Genomic DNA, 17,385 nt, shown 5'->3' with positions numbered 1-17,385 from the left:
TATTCTTAGCCAAACTAATTGTAACAATTTCACTAAGAACATAAGCTGCAGATGTCACCTAAGGTAAAAAGCAAGATGATGGAAGAGCTAGTTAGACGAAAGGCTACCAACTACAGAAAAATAGCAGGTCAAATTACATAAAATTATGGAATTCTGCCCAACGCTCCCCCTAGTGGTTTTGCCCACAGAGATGAGCATGAAGTTCCATGCACGCAAAATCCTGCAGCCTAACGACAAAACGTCCCGTTAATAGGATTAAGTACCTTCTCATCAGATAAGTAGAACATGGCAAAATCCCTGACACTCCCAGCAATCAGATCAGAACACAGCCCGACCCCTTCCTGACGCGGGGAGCAATTTTGCAGAGGAAGTGTTTCAGTATTAATGGTAAATATGTTGGGGTTTTTTACTTTTCTTTGGTAATGGGTTTGTATTTCTTTGCAAAGTTAATTGTTTTTTTGCTAGAAATGTAAAGTTACAATATGCAAATAACTATAGAAGTAAATCCAGGCTATAAATAAATCCAGGCTCTTAACTTACACACACATTTGTAGCTGATAACTGCATCTCCAAGGAGGCTATACTGGCTAAAAAAGCACTTAAATACTGTGTTCACTTAATCAGTTGAGAGCTAGAAAGTGTAGTTGCATGGTTTCTAGAAAATAAACCTTTCTCCTCTAACTGCTCTTGGGAGGGAAATAAAGCAAATGGCATTTCTTTCCCCTGTTTTGTAGGAATTTCTTTCAATTGCTGATGTGTTTCTTTACAAAACTGATCTAATTGCCCATTTCTTGGCACACCTGTTATTGCATCTGCTATATTAAGTATTATCCTGAAGGACAATGAAAGGAATTGCATGTTTGGAGACAAGGAAGGGAACAACATTCTAGAAATTTCCCGTTTTAAATTTGGCAATAATGTTTAGCATGGATGCATTTACAATATGAGCTAAGAACATAGTGTGAGATCAGTAATTAGTGAGTTTCACAAGGTAGAAAAGGGACAGACTGAGCTGCATAAGCTTTCAGTTTTATATATCTATGTCCTGATTCTGTTACACCACTCTGCAAACTCAGTGAAATGCATCTAGTTAGTCTGAATAGATAATTACAATGAGGTCAAGCTTCTTACTCATGTGTTTTCGCTAACAGTAGCACTTAGGTGCATGTTATAGATCTCAGAAACCATAGTTAAAGTCAAAATTAATGGGAACTTGTATAATACTTAGTAAACATTACACCTAGGCATTTGAGCATCATGAAGATGCTTACATTTAACTGCACCTACCTGCTTCTTTTACAGAAAGAACATGAAGTCCTCTTGGTTATTTATAATATATGTGCTATGGCTGAATGGTCATCAGTGTGCACCAACAAGGCAGGAGGAAATGAATCTCCGGGAAAACCTGAAGCGTATGTATGTTTTTCTTATCAGGGGTGTGCTGGAAGCCCCTGGGCCCACGTCTCCAGTCTCGTGGTGCATTTTGACTTGCACACTCACTGGTGTCAAGAGGATCCGCTTTCATGTGTGGAGCTTAGAAACCACCATATAGCTGACTACATGCATCCACACACACACAACGGGGAGATAAGAACAACCGGGATGAGAAAGTAAAGGGATAAACAGATAAGCATCCCCTTACAAAAAAAGTATTTACAGCATTTTTATAGGTTATTTTGTCCCTCATAGATCATTAGAATATAAACTGAAGCCAAAATTCAATTCAACAAATTTTGAATTATTTTGTTTGTTTAAATAATCATTGAAAATGCTTATTCTACAATTATACACTTTGCTGGAAAACACGGTTACTACAAGTAATCGAAATAAAATTACTTAATTTAGAAAAAAGCAACTACTATGCATATACTCACCATTAAGCATGGCTTTACTTTGTGGATAGGAATCCCAAGAGGAACAGCCATGAAATATTCCTTTGCTTCGGTCTACATTAATAATATTGCTGTAACAAAGAAAAAGTTCGGGGAAGGGAAGAAAGACATAAGAGAAGAAATGACTAGCATGCTTTTGGCACTCTCAGAGATATGTGTTCTTTACTTGTTTTGTATAGCTCCAGTGATATTCAGGGTATTTCTGCAAAGGAAACAAATGCAGATAAAGCATAGGCAATCATGCAGAGCTTCAAGGTGCAACATCTGGGCCAACCCAGGCTTTCACCAAAACTCTGTGGTCATTACTTCACAGGAAGTCTAGAGATTGTATTTTTCTGCAGGTTGAAGTCACCTGTAATCTACATTTTCAAAATGTAAAGGGAAGCTGTCACAGGCTGCTTGCAGATCAAAGATAAATATACTGGTTATGTCATTAGAAAACTGATGAGTAATCCTTGGAGTTATCCAAAACCCAGGATGAGGACCTTAGCAACCTGCTCTAGTTGACCCTGCTTTGAGCAGGGGGGTTGGACTCCGTGATCTCCAGAGGCACCTTCCAGCCTCAACTGTTCTGGGATTCAGTGATCAGCACTGGCACAGCCCGGTATATAGCCTGAGTTACACACAGCTGATTACTGGCAAAGGCTCCGGGCCAGACTCCTATCTGATGGAAATTGTCTTGGCTCTGTTATTCTGCATTCACTATCTCAAGATTTGGCTCTGCCACAGTAGGGAAACAGAGCTGTTTTCATTCTTCTTTGTCAGTGCATGACAATTTGTGATAGTGTTAAAATCTGATTAAGTCACTGTATAATTTGGATTTTTAGTATTATCTGAAGTTGGAGAGAAGTATGTAGACGAAGAAGTAAAGAAAGCCTTGATTGGTATTAAGCAGATGAAAATTATGATGGAAAGAAATGAAGAAAAGCATGTAAATCTGATGAAAACCTTGAAGAAGAGCAGTGAAGAAAAACAGGTAACTGAAGTGCATCTGGGATTTTTTGTTTGTATTTTTGTTAAGTTCTGGCTATTTTTAATCAAAGATGAGGCAGGTCATACATGGATTTAGCCTACCTCCTGGAAGTAGTAGAGCATGCCATTGTGTTTAGGCCAATAAGCAACCCAGAAGGGATCCCTTGGTGTCTCCCCTTTTCTGGGAAGGATGTGAACCACATTGTATGTACACTGAGTAGCATACACCTCTTTATGTGGTCACAGGATTGATAGGCAATCCGCTTCTAACACTTTCTTTCACTGCCAGAAGAAAACTCTCATGGCACCTCTATAGAGGTTCTCACTGCCTGTCTCCTGGAAGCAGGAGTTGGGCCAATAGACATCATTTACTAGCCTACCAGGAACCTGGATGTTCATATTTCAGAAGAAGTTAAAACATTAGTTTAAATTTGCCAATTTCTTAAGAAAGAGCTTGCTTGCTGGCAGGACCCTAGCAGACTGAGTCTTCAACCCTGAGGGAAGCTTTCAGACTGTCCTGGAATAAAGTACTGAACAAGAGCACTGTCTGCCTCACTGGCGCCTCTTCCAGATTGCATGGTTCTTTTGAAAGCTACATGTGAAAAGTTTCTGTCTTTCCTCAGAAATACAGCTTTCTGAGTGGCATACTGTTAATTTTTCCCTGTGGCTGAATGTCTAAGCTATTTCTAAAATGAAACTGAAATAGTGAGCACTAGACAAAATACAGCTGAGTTACCACTAGTTACTTCTCTCAGCCCATCCTGGTTGCAAGGTAAAACATGTTGTCTGACACAGCTTCCCTTGGATTTGAGCTCTCTCACTTTATTCTGCAGTTGGGAGGTAGCCAGCAGCAGCCTAGGCATAGTGAAGCTGATGGTGACCACCATGTGGAAACACAGAAGTCCCACAGTAAAAAGAGACATTAAGTGCTGTATGTAGACTCAAACATTACTTTGGAGAGAGAACCTGAGTTTTGTAACATCCAGAAGGCACAGCTGCTGCAACAGCAATGTGTTGAATAAAGTATCGCACTTACTGCTTATTTCTAGAAATCCCCTGCTTCACTGAATTCATGTCAAGGCAACTACAAGCAACTGTATAAAGGTGTTTTGTGCAGAAAGTCCAGCAGCTCAGCCCTGCATGTCTTTATACACCTCAGGCCACAAGACGTTTCCCAGCTTGCTTTGCAAACTTTTGACTTTCAGAAAAATATCAAAGCCACAAATGATAACATGCTCTAGAGAAAGTACAGGGATCAGGGGAATTTCCAATGTCCTAGTGCAATGCCTAGGCTCAGAGCCACGTGCTCAGATGATCCTGAGAAACAGACATCACTGTATATTTAAAAAAATACTAAGATCCTAACTATTGCTTTCAATGAAGTTGAAGGAAAATTCCCTCTTGCCCCAACATCTGGTAGTTAGTTTAAACTATTTGTATTAGCAAGCCAAAAACTACCTGATAGCTTTCTCATATCTTTAGGAGCACCAGTACACTCCCATGATCTATGCTGTTGCTAGCTCTTACTGGATGATTTCATTTACACAGAACTTACATCCACAGCGAGAGTTCATAAAACACTGAATAAATGTATTAGAAAGATCAGAAAATAATAGACTATGAAGACCACAGTTACTGTCTCCACCAAGCACATTCTGACAGTTTTCTTTTCTGTCAGCCTCTTCTCTATTGAAATGCTGCCAGAAAGGAGTAAGACTGACCAATTAAAAGGTTTCTGTTATACTTAGGAGCAACTTGGAACATTGTCTGAAAACCTAAATTATTAAAATATCTTGTACTTGCAGAAATAAATTAATGATGTGCAATCTACTTCTGTAGGAAAAACTCTTCCGTCTTTCCATTGCCGAGTCTATTCTAAAATGCTGCTTCTGATCGGCTCAGCTTTGTGCTCTACCTGATGAAGAACGATCCAGTAAATAGAAGCAGCATTGTAAAATGCATCTTGTTTCCCTTCAGTATGGAAGGAGTGCCTCACAATTCCACAAGAGCAGGAAGAAACCCCCTCACTACTGTCTTTTGATTAGTATAATCCCAGAGGAAATGCTATACCTCTACATATTTCCACATTAGAGAAAGAATTTATGTATGGCAAGGACCTAGCCTCATGAAATATCAGTCCTTTTAAGAATAGAGCAAAGCAACAAAAAAGGGCTATTTGTGGAACAGATGAATACTGCAGATATGATACGGAGAAAAAATGATAAAAGTTGAGCACATGACCTTGTGAGAGGTTGAATGCTTCTTGCACAGAAAGTTGTGTGGGTTTTTTCATAACCTCAGAGATCCAGCTAGACTGTAGAGATCCATTTGGTTTTGTAGGCTGTGCCGTCTGAGAGAACAACATCAGAAAAACTCTGTAAGGAAAAGTTTTTCAATTTTCAGTTCCCTCCATATGTGACTGCAGCTGAGAAGATAACCTACCCTAACGGTTAGGGATTAGCAAAAAAAGTTACATAAATAGCCAAAATGAGTGATCAACACTGGGATAAGTAGTTAGAATATTAATCTGAAAATTGCCCTCAACTGAATCTTTTTTCTTACTTAGCAAGCTTTGCGACTTATGGATGAAGTAAAGGAAAGATTAGAAGAAGAAGAAAGACAATGTCAAGTATCCTTGAAAAATTTATGGGATGAATGTGAATCTTGTTTAGAAAGTACCTGCATGAGATATTATACAACTTGCAAACATGGTTTGTCAACATTTAGAACAAAGGTAGGAAGAAATTTTGTATCTGGAAATACTCTTGAATTCCCCTAACAGTTTTAGAGAGAACACATTTTATTTTCTCAATACCCAGATCCGCCATTTATATCAGGTTACTAAAATTAATTTGATTTGGAGAGTCTGGAAATGTGAAGTTTTATGGCAGAGATTACATGTGATTATATTCATTGAACACTGAGCCAAAATACGTTCGGTTCCACCCTGGTGTGACTCCATGGACACTGTTTATTCCCCTGACTCCAACAGAGTCACTCCAGATGTACAGTGTTGTCTCTCACAGTAGGACTTGCATTAAGATGCTTAATAACTGTTTGTGAAAAATACCAGATAGATTCTTTACGGTCTGTCTGAAAATCAGCAGAGTTAAAAGTGTAGATATAGTTAGCAAAATTCCATGGGGAAAAAAAAAATCACCTACTTATACAACATCATTCTTTCCTATATTTATTTTATTTTAAATCTACTCTTTAAGTAAGAAAATAGCTTTAAAATGCTTAACTGTTTTTTAATAAAGGAAACTGTCAGCAAAGGAGATTCCCCTAATTCTACCAGAAAGAAAACATGCTTTCCTGGCTGGCACGTTATTATTACAAGACTTAACAAAATTGTTATCACATTTCTAATTTGGGCATATGCTTTAAGTGCAGCTGAACAACTGAAACCGTGCAATTAATGCTACTAAAATTTTAGCCAGACTACCTAGCTTTCACATCCCCAGGCACTGAAAAATACAATAACTTAAAAATTAAACATGGTGTGTTTCAGAAGTGACAAGCTTTAGAGCAAAGGTGTTTAACATTTGTGCATATTCTTAAAACTGTTCAGGTAAAAATGTGGAAGATATTACATTTAAGACTATTGATGATGTTTTTGGCTTTTTTGATACCTCTCACAGATACCTCAAATATATCTCTTGGACTTTCAAGAGTCTGTGGATGTCACGTTGAAATTATTGCAGTAAAAGTTACAGACTGCACTGTCACTGTCTTTGACCATCTTGATAACTGCCTCAGTGAGCTATATAGTTTATCTGAAGCTTTCAAAGTCAGAAATGTGTTGTGAGCTAAATAATTTTTTTAAAAAAGGAGACAAAGACAATAGCTGTGGCTGATGACACACAGGCAGCAGGGGCAACACTGGCTTAGGTGTCACAATTCACCTTCCCTCTGAGCTGCACTACTGGTCAGATCAAGCAGCTGATCTGATTTAAAAAAAAAAAAAAGTAAATGGATATCTATATGTGTGTGTTTGGCAGGGTGCTTCTTAACCCTTAGCAGTTTTCTAACACCATGAAGTGTGACTCCACAAAACACTACACCTGCTCAGGCAAAGGTAGGGTATTAAAGCACGGAGCAGGGAACCAGTGGCTGAGACCCAGGGACCGGGAACTTAGCAAAGCAGTCGACCCTCAGCCTCTTCCATCACCAAACCATGGATCCGGAGCCACTGTTCCATTGATTTTAATGGGTTTCAGTTTGCACAAGGACATGAGGACTTGGCCATTGGTGAGGGAGGGTAGGGTGTTTACAGACCACAGCGAGAACAATCGCCTTCTGTTCCCTACACTGCACATAAGTACCACAGAAATGTTTCCAAGATAAAGTCCAAATTGTTTGTTGGAAGAACCCCGAACGACGATATTAACTTTGAGCCTCCATAGATTAAAGGCCAACTGGCAACCCTTTTACTCCAGATCTGATTTGGAGCTAATGATTTAGACTGAATGTACTTTCACCCTTTAGAGTCTAGTGTCCTTAAATTCAGAGAACATGCTTTTTGTAGTTACTAAGAGGGCATTGTTTCTATGGGTATTTGAAAGAGAAAAATTAGAGCCACTTCCCTGAGAGATGAAAAACTGATAACTTGTCAGGCAGCTGATCTGTCTCCTTCTTATAAACAGGTTGAAGATTTTTTGAGGAAAATACCTCCACTCATTTTTACTTTTCATGAGGATCAAGGAAAAGACATCCAGTTTAACGAAAAGCCTGAGAAAGAGGATACCCAGCTAGTAAAAATGGAAGATTTATTTAGCCAACTATTATTGGACATGGGCTCAATATTTGACAGAAGTTTCATTTTTTTTAAGCAGATGCAAAAAGAGTTTGACCAGTCTTTTCAGACATATTTCATGTCTGATCTGGACTTGAATGAGTCCCCCAGCATGCCAGCTTTACCTGAAGACACCCCCAGAAATGATGGCTCACAGAAAGTCTGGGGTATACCTGGCTTCTTACAGATAGTTTTTGATTTCAGTAAGACGGTGTTTGAAGGTGTCACCGAGGTGATTACCGAAGTATTTGATGAATACAGAGATAACAGAAGAAATGTGCCAGAACAAGCCAAAGGCAAGTGTTAGAAAATGAAAATCAACTGCACTGTCAATGACATCAAACCCCTCAGGACTGCTAAACTATGTTTAATGATTCCGTTTGCAGGACGTTAGTCTGAGATACTATATGAAAGCTCTGGGGGCTTTCTTGGTTAAACAGGCATGGGTCAAGGATAACTTTATTGGTTAAATGAAAAGGTACAAATCACCTAGAAATCTCAGAGAAATGTCACAGGGGGACTGATGGGTCCTACACAGCCTGATTTTAACGGCAATTCTCAAAGCATTTGCAGGAGTTCTTCAGGGGTGCTGGAATTCATGATGGATGCAGGTTTTCATAAAGCTGACTGACAGGTCTGATCTCATCATTTGTCAGGATATGATTTGTATCATATCATATTGACATGTCACCAATTCTAAAAAAAAGAGGGTAATTCTGTGAGATGTCAAGGGATATCACTGCCCTTGCCAAATGACATTAAGCTCAGCCAGGCAGCTGAAAGCCCTGTTCCAGGCTACTGTAGCAATGTAGCGTGACAATCAAATACAGACTAGCCATCATGTTTTCCAGTGACCAGAAAAATTCTGGGCATAACATTGGTTTCAGATGATAACTCTCAATGGAGGAAAAAACACATGGTCAACTTTTAGAATATAAATAAGCCTTATCCTTCCTATCTTACTAGTGCAAATAGAAAAACAAGCATCATTCCAATACATGCTGGTGCCTGTCTATAAGCAGATCACAGTAAGCACACGCCATAACTCTGAGTGGCAGGTGACATAACCATTATATGGTCATAGAAAATACAAGGTTAAGGGATTCTTCAACAGCATTTTTTAATTTTTCCTGTATCATGACCCATGTTACCTCAGAAATAAGCTTTGGTACTGTGCTCTCCTCTAGCTGTATGTGATTATGAAGCATCTTGACTTCTAAGGGTCAAAAAGATCTTACCAGAACTCACATGTTGTAGAAATAACATGTAATAATATCAGCAATTGTTTGGCTATTAGTGGGCAATATGCTACTATGCCTTTATAAGGGAATATGCTATAGTGGCATGAATTCCTTGAAAGAAAACATGCTTTCTATTTTCTCCAGACTTCTGCATTTTAAAGCTTTATTCCCTTTTTTTTTTTTTTTTGGGGGGGGGGGGGACAGGAATTATGCCAGATATTTTGGATTAAGGGCAAGAAATTATATTCTAGCACACAGAGTAGGTAACAAACGTATACTTATCAAGACCTTAAGTTTAACAGCAGTCTAAAAATACTGTGACTTCGTTCTAGATCCTGACAGAAGTGGCACGTTCTCAAAAATTGTGTCAGGGCACCAGAGACCTCTGTGCCGGGAGCTTCGGGAGAACTCCTCTGGATGCCCACAGTTCCGTGAGAGATGTCAGAAATGTCAAGACAATCTTTTGCATGGTAAATAGCTATTTTCCGTTTTTTTTTTCTGTAATGCGTTGGTCACTGATTTGTAGATTTTGAGGCTGTCATTTTCTACTTTGCTGTTTCCATTTTTATTTTTTTTTAATTAACATTTGGTCACTGAGTTTTTACTGTAACTATGGTTACAAACACTATTCTTCATTCCAGATGATTTCAATTACCTTTCCCCACTGTCTCCACAGAGTGTCAGTATAACTCAGTTGTTAACATACCGCTGGAGGTCCAAAGTTCTACACTATAACAAAGTACCTATGTATTTTGTTAGTTACCATACTGCAGAGAAGCAAGAGGTCAGGCAGTAATCGGTCCTGCCTGGGTGCAGAAGTGCTGAGCAGAAAGTGAGGAGAAGCTCGAACTCCTGACACCCGCTTCTCCTGCAGACAACCAGATGTAACAGGTAGCATTCAGCTCCTCACAAGGAAAGCAAGCGCTGAAGAGCCTGTAATTATTCTTTGTTGAACCATGTTGGCAAACAGCACTGACATGAAGGACAAAAAGGGTACTGCTTGTCCATATGTAAGAAGATGGCAAAGCTCTGGCATCTGTGGTTACTGTATTGTCAGTCTGAAGGTGTCCCTTGACAGTCCTATTTGACAGAGAATAAACTGAATTTTTCCATAGTAATTTTTGTATAGGTTTAACATAACATTCTTGTTTAAAATCTGTATTTTAGTAAAGAAAAAAACAGCAATCTTCTGTTCTGAATTCATGGCAGATGATACTAGTCACATACTAATGTCTAGCTATTGTTAGATAAATATTAGGCCTTAACAATCAGCAGGAATACTAACATACATTACAGGTTTTCTTGTAATAATATGTACCACAGAATCATAGAATAGTTTGGGTTGGAAAGGACCTTTAAAGGTCATCTAGTCCAACCCCTCTGCAATGAGCAGGGACATCTTCAACTAGATCAGGTAGCTCAGAGCCCCGTCCAACCTGGCCTTGAGTGTTCCCAGGGATGGGGCGTCTACCACCTTTGTGGGCAGCCTGTTCCAGTGTTCCACCACCCTCATCACAGAAAAGTTCTTCCTTCTATCTAGGCTAAATCCACCCTCTTTTACGTTAAAACCATTACCCCTTGTCCTATCGCAACAGGCCCTACTAAAAAGTCTGTCCCCATCTTTCTTATAAGCCCCCTTCAAGTACTGGAAGGCTGCAGTAAGGTCTCCCCGGAGCCTTCTCCTCTCCAGGCTGAACAACCCCAGCTCTCTCAGCCTGTCCTCACGGGAGAGGTGTTCCATCCCTCTGATCGTTTTTGTGGCCCTCCTCTGGACCCGCTCGGAGAGGCCCATGTCTTCCCTGTGCTGAGGACCCCAGAGCTGGAGGCAGCGCTCCAGGTGGGGTCTCACCAGAGCGGAGCAGAGGGGCAGAATCCCCTCCCTCGACCCGCTGGCCACGCTGCTCTGGATGCAGCCCAGGCTACGGCTGGCTTTCTGGGCTGCGAGCGCACGTTGCCGGCTCATGTCCAGCTTTTCATCCACCACTACCCCCAAGTCCTTCTCCACAGGGCTGCTCTCAATCCCTTCATCCCCCACCTTGTATTGATACCGGGGATTGCCCTGACCAAGGTGCAGGACCTTGCACTTGGCCTTGCTGAACCTCATGACGTTCACACAGGCCCACTTCTCGAGCTTGTCCAGGTCCCTCTAGATGGCATCCTGTCCCTCTGACATGTCAACTGTACCACTCAGCTTGGTGTCATCTGCAAACTTGCTGAGGATGCACTCAGGGAAGAGATTGTTCCCCTGTATGCGGCACTGGTGAGGCCGCACCTTGAATACCGTGTTCAGTTTTGGACCCCTCATGACAGGAAAGGCATTGAGGTGCTGGAGTGTGTCCAGAGAAGGACAACCAAGTTGGTGAGGGGCCTGGAGCACAAGTCTTATGAGGAGCAGCTGAGGGAACTGGGGTTGTTTAGTCTGGAGAAAAGGAGGCTGCGGGGAGACCTTATCGCTCTCTACAACTACCTGAAAGGGGGCTGTAGCAAGGTGGGTGCTGATCTCTTCTGTCAGGTGCTGGAGATAGGACAAGAGGAAATGGCCTCAAGTTGTGGCAGGAGAGGTTTAGGTTGGATATTAGGAAAAATTTCTTTACTGAAAGGGTTGTCAGGTATTGGAACAGACTGCCCAGGGAAGTGGTTGAGTCACCATCCCTGAAGGTATTCAAAAAGCGCATAGACAAGGTACTCCAGAACATGGTTTAGTGGACATGGCTGATGGTTGGACTTTATGATCTTGAAGGTCTTTTCCAACCTATATGATTCTATGATTCTATGTCATTGATGAAGACATTAAGCAGTACTGGTCCCAATACGGACCCCTGAGGGACACCACTTGTCACCGATCTCCATCTGGACATTGAGACATTGACCACTACTCTCTGGATGTGACCATCCAATCAATTCCTCATCCACTGAACAGTCCATCCATCAAATCTGTATCTCTCCAATTTAGAGAGAAGGATGTTGTGGGGGCCTCTGTCAAAGGCCTTACAGAAGTCCAGATAGACAACATCCATAGCTCTTCCCCTGTCCACTGATGTAGGCACTCCATCATAGAAGGCCACTATTTTGGTCAGGCAGGGCTTGCCCTTGGTGAAGCCATGCTGGCTGTCTCGAATCACCTCCCTGTCCTCCATGTGCCTTAGCATAGCTTCTAGGAGGATCTGTTCCATGATCTTCCCAGGCACAGAGGTGAGGCTGACAGATTGGTAGTTCCCAGGTTCTCCTTTTACCCTTTTTAAAAATGGGTGCAACGTTTCCCTTTTTCCAGTCACCAGGGGCTTCACCTGACAGCCATGACTTCTCAAATATCACGGAGAGTAGCTTGGCAACTACATCAGCCAGTTCCCTCAGGACTCTGGGATGCATCTCCTGAGGTCCCATAGACTTACATATATTCAGGTTCCTTGGGTGGTCTTGAACCTGATCTTCTCTTACAGTGGGAGGGACTTTGCTACCCCAGTCCCTGCCTTGTTGTCTATATACTTGGGGTGACAATGGAATATGAACCATTAAAAAAAAAAAAAAGATTATCACGAGGAGATTATGAAGTTGCTATATGTAAAATCTACCAGTTCTTATGTAGCATAACCAAATCTATTGCCATGAAATATGACATAAACCTAAAAGTACTTGGGAAGTCATTGTAATACAGCAAATGGGATAATTAATCTATTTAGTCATCAGGAGCCTGAACTAAATCTACCAAAATAGGTCAGCAAGAATTACTTTTTTGTTTTTAGCATTATTTAAACACCAACTCAAAATATGCCTCCTTTTTTACAGTATTCTATACTTCACATAGAAAGACAAAGTACAAGAGATATTACTTTCCTATAAGCTTTATGCTGGTTGTCTTTTCTAACAGATTGCCCAAATGTTCCCGAACTGCACGTAAAGTTTGATGAAGCCTTTAAGCTGGTTAATCTCTCGGGGGAGCAGTATGAGCAGATTCTCCAGGTGGTTCAGCGTCATACAGAAGACACTTCCTACTTGCTAAACAAAATGAAAGAAAGATTTGGGTGGGTGTCTGAGTTATCCAACATGACCATTGGACCAGAAAACATTTTCAATATAGTTAAGGTAAGGGTTGTCTTCCAAAGGGAGCTATTGCACAGTGCTGTCTTTGACGTATGCTTTGCTTCTACTTACACTCTTGGGGATTGTGGATGTTTGTACACATGTAATGTTTGGCTATTATAATACAAAGTTCCTACTCATCTTGAATTTATGTATGCTTGATAATCTCTCAATGAGCTGAAACTCCAGAGAGTAGAAACTATTTTGCTCTAAATCCTTTTAGTCTGATAGATGGCTGACAGGCTAACCTGAATCACTGTCTGATAAGAGTAAATTGACACTAGCAGCTTTGACTGGCCTCAGATTACCTTCACGGATAAATTTCACTGTACCAGTCAGTGACACATCCTTATCGGATCACTGAATGTCTATATTCACTATATGTCTATGTCTGTACCTATATATCCCAAAGCTCAAAGAAGGCAAATGTTATGCAGATTATTGCAGTGGAAGCTGCATATCTGTAACAGCATCTGTCAATATTCCAATAACTACATCATGATTAACTATATCTCACACACAAGAATATATCCAAGGTAAATTCAATCCATTTTCCTGGGCAAGGGATAAATCCTATTCTCCCTTCCAACTCAGATATCCAACGCACTACTATTACTACAAGAACTTGATATGAAATGATTGTGCAATCCACCAAAAAAAGCACAAAATAAGGAACAAGGGGCCAGGCAATATTTAAGCACTATTTCCCAACCGAGCCTGAGCTATCTGCTCTAGAAAAATAATGATACAGAACTAAGTCTGGTTTAGAAAAACACATAGGAATTAGTAACTTCAATCACACAAACTTTGTCTTGAAATTAGCGGGATGACTCACTCACAAGTTTTCATTAGGAGAACAGAACCTCATTATAGATGTAGTTCATGATATAAATATTAACATGCAGTTCTTTAATATGGTCTTGCACTGGTATGTCAGCTCTTCTCACCACCTACCATAAGCTTTGGTATAAATTCAGACACCCACCGTCTTTTCAGAAGAAATTTAAAGAAAGTAGACAAGTCTAAAATATTCCTCTATTTAATTTTCCCCTATTAAAGACAGTAGGCACAGTAGGTATAAACAAAACTGAAAGTACACAGTAGTTTGTAGTGTCTAAAGTACTCATTTGTTCTCTTCTAGGTGGTACCTGGGGATCCCTCTGGTAAAAATGAAACTGTGGTAGATGTGAATATTCTGACTTCACCTACTTTCACCATTAAAGTTCCTCCCAATTTAGACCCAAAGAGTGCTGAATTCATTGAATACATAGCTGGAAAAGCACTGCAACTATATAAGCAGAATTTTTAAGTGGTAAGTTCATTCTTTTTCCTTTCACAGAGAATGCAATTCTTCATAAAGAGGTGCTTACATTACAATAAACTTTTAGTTGGAACAGGATTCAGTCTTGGTATATAAAAGACCGTCTCCTCAGAAATGACACATTGATTTAGACAAACACAGGCATTACGGGAAACAAACCCAAACGTTCAGTATTCTAGTCTGCAAAACATAGACATGATGATATTAAAAGATTTGACTTATTTGACTGTGAAACCCTTGATCTTTAAGTAACATCTGGAATGAGGTAATGTGATGATAAATATTCCTTCAGAAGAGGATTGCCTCACAACCACAGTCCAGAGCCTTGGCATTGGAAACCATGTCTTCGTGTTCATTAATCACGAATTAACTGGAATTACCACTATTCATTATGGTTTTTATTTTTGGTGGAGTTTAAGAGTGTGCTCCGTATTATTTTTGATGATAAAGGAGTGCAAAGTTAGAGTCAGCATCAGGTCTTGAAAGAGCTCTCTTACCATAACATTTTCCCATTAGCAGCACTCTGCTCAGATTAACAGTGTTTATATAGAGTCTGCCGTTTGACTCGTAGGAACATGCACAGAAAGATTGTTCTCATGGGCTTCTAACCATTTTTGTAGAAAGGGCTCACACAGGCCTCTCTCCATGCTTAAGAGATTTCCAGATGGGGAGGGAAGAACCAGGCAGAGAGGCAGGGCTAAACAATGCTTCATATTCTCTAACCTCACAGGAAATCTCCATGAAAGATGGGGTGGTTTCAGGTGGCATCATGCTGCTGTGGGGCTAGCCAGCCACTCAGGGAAACCCAGGGGGCTCTGGGATGCACAGCTCTGGTGGCCTCCAACTATCACAGCTGGCTCTCCCAGGGGCCAGAGCCACAAGACACGTGAGACCTACAGGCAAATAAATCACTGCAGTGTCCCCCCAGTCTTCTGAGGAGGCACTAGATTTGGACTTGGCTGCTCTTTAGGTCATGGGCGCCTGGCATTCTCACCTCAGCAAATAAAGCACGACCTGAAGCACACAGAAGTCTCAGGAGGCACGTAAAAAGGATTCAATAATAATAAAGTAGATGAAGAAAGAAAATTACAGCATTTCATATTGATTCTGGTTGTTCTTGGGAGGTCAGACTCACCATTTTTAAACAGATGAAAGAAATCACTTCCACCAGAGAGGCTGAGGTGGGCTGCAGAATTTAGAATGTAAGACGCCTCACCATGAACTTTGCTTGGGTAAATACTGATGAAGTTATGTGTACATTACATTGAAAATACAAACTCTTTTAAGATTTATAAACGTATCAAATAAAACGCTAAGCACAATTTCCCTACAGTTTTTCTTCAAAATTCTCTGCAATTTATATGCAGTTATTGATGATACATACCCTTTCAGGTCACACAGGCCTAATGATGACAATATTCATTTCCTTATTCTGATTATGATTTTTAGCCTGAATCTTAGTCTGATTTTCCTGTGCAACAGATCTTGTGTAGCCATTTCATACCTGAGAGAAGTAAGTGGCATTAATTTCCAAATCACAATACAATTTTCCGTTCATTTTGCACAACAGATTTAGGGTACATGAAAGTGGGATGAAAGGGAAGGATCTGTAAGAAGGGAAAAAGAGAAAAAAAATCTGCTTCTCTGTGGTTTTTAAGTCATGTATGTTTCTATAGCAGGCCACTGATACATTCCACATACAATTACTTTTCTAACATCTTTTTTTTCAGTCCAAAACCAAAATGTTTAAGAAATTTATTCTTTTTTCTCCTAGGAAAGAAGAGGCACGAAATCTTACTTCCTGAAATCCAGTATATACTCCCTAGGTGAAACACCTCTAAGCGTGACGTACAGATAGTTTTTAAATGTTGATGGTTAGAATAGTTGCATATAAATAAAATTTTGCTTAATAAATACTGTGAGATATGAGCTAGCAACGAAAGATTGTAGAAATCTTTTGACTCAAAACCAAATTCAAATCCATTTTAATATTCATTTATTTAGATAAAATGTTATTTATGTTGTAAATTAGGTAATCTTTGATAACCAGCTATGGCCCTGGTTATGCGAAGATTTAAGGAAATAATCAGCTGTAAGCATACAAATAATTCCTATTTGCACATTTAAATTCAAGAACATTCTTAAGCCTTTTCAAGATTGGTCCCTAGAGATGTTGCACATTCAGCTATGTCTGAATCAACCAAATTTCCATATGCATGTAGCATATTATTTTCCAATGAAAATGTTCCATTTCTTCTTCGAGTTCCTTTTGATGTTTATCTTGTACAGTAAATGACTTTTCTGAATATGCAGTAATGAGTAAGTCTTCTGCCTTTGGCATTTCTTACTTGTAGTTTGCTTCTGGAGATAATTTTTTAATTAATTAACAGGGAAGCCTTTATCAGAAAAGATGTTTGTTTTTTCCTAAATTATACACATTAGCTTTCAATGTTTTTTTTCAAATTATAATAAAGGTTAAGAACTGATATATCTCCCAGTTAGAAGCAGAGCTCTAGGTGATTTAGTTTCATTTGCTGTGCCTGGCATTTCTAAACATTTTTTGCACAGTTATATTCACCATTTCCAACTGCATCTCTGCTAAATAAATTGTATTCATTTCAAAGTGTACAAACCCATCTATATTAGATATCAATACAGAAAAATAACAGTACCCTAATTACACCATACCTTTTCCTTTACTTCTATACATGCAAGTAAGTATACATTTATACAAGAAAAAGACCATTTCATTGTTTTAATTAGTGGGAAAGATGTTTTCCTGCCTGCTGTTAAGGAGAAGTAGCATTTTCTAGTCCACAGTCCTCCGTTCCATTCAACCTCCCTTATACATGCCTCTATTACAGGCTCCTAATCATGAGAGATTAGCAGTCATAACTCCTGTAATCACACCAGTTGTCAGAAAGTTGGGCTTTATTGGAGAGATAAGTGAATCTTACAAAATGCTTGACTTCTAAGATATACTAACAAAGAAATACTCATAGAAGAGTCAGTTTGTTTTGACTAACAGAGAGGCACACCTAGAAAAACTTCAGAGGACACCACATTGGGAGCAGTTGCAATCGG

General features: G+C 39.8%; 1 protein-coding gene across 1 annotated transcript; it reads left to right on the top strand.

Moving 5' to 3' along the window:
* The first annotated feature begins 287 nt into the window (after nucleotides 1-287).
* Nucleotides 288-16,914, top strand: CLUL1 (clusterin like 1). The gene is made up of 9 exons (XM_049828475.1): nucleotides 288-387; nucleotides 1,303-1,412; nucleotides 2,720-2,868; nucleotides 5,431-5,598; nucleotides 7,511-7,961; nucleotides 9,233-9,370; nucleotides 12,769-12,983; nucleotides 14,122-14,292; nucleotides 16,076-16,914. The coding sequence occupies exons 2-8, from the start codon at nucleotides 1,310-1,312 to the stop codon at nucleotides 14,287-14,289; spliced, it is 1,392 nt and encodes a 463-aa protein (XP_049684432.1). The 5' UTR covers nucleotides 288-387; nucleotides 1,303-1,309; the 3' UTR covers nucleotides 14,290-14,292; nucleotides 16,076-16,914.
* Nucleotides 16,915-17,385: the final 471 nt, after the last annotated feature.

This window comes from Accipiter gentilis, chromosome 2, assembly GCF_929443795.1.
Source record: "Accipiter gentilis chromosome 2, bAccGen1.1, whole genome shotgun sequence".
Classification (NCBI taxonomy): domain Eukaryota; kingdom Metazoa; phylum Chordata; class Aves; order Accipitriformes; family Accipitridae; genus Astur; species Astur gentilis.
The sequence above is the reverse complement of the archived record's forward strand: the minus strand, read 5'-3'. Positions and strand labels throughout refer to the sequence as shown.

What these genes read in the sequence shown, in the direction of transcription:
- CLUL1 (XM_049828475.1), top strand. Translation starts at nt 1,310, where the DNA reads ATGAAGTCCTCTTGGTTATTTATAATATATGTGCTATGGCTGAATGGT. An exon ending in TGTCAACATTTAGAACAAAG is followed by an intron (nt 5,599 to 7,510) that starts GTAGGAAGAAAT and finishes TCTTATAAACAG; the next exon opens with GTTGAAGATTTTTTGAGGAA. An exon ending in AGAACAAGCCAAAGGCAAGT is followed by an intron (nt 7,962 to 9,232) that starts GTTAGAAAATGA and finishes ACTTCGTTCTAG; the next exon opens with ATCCTGACAGAAGTGGCACG.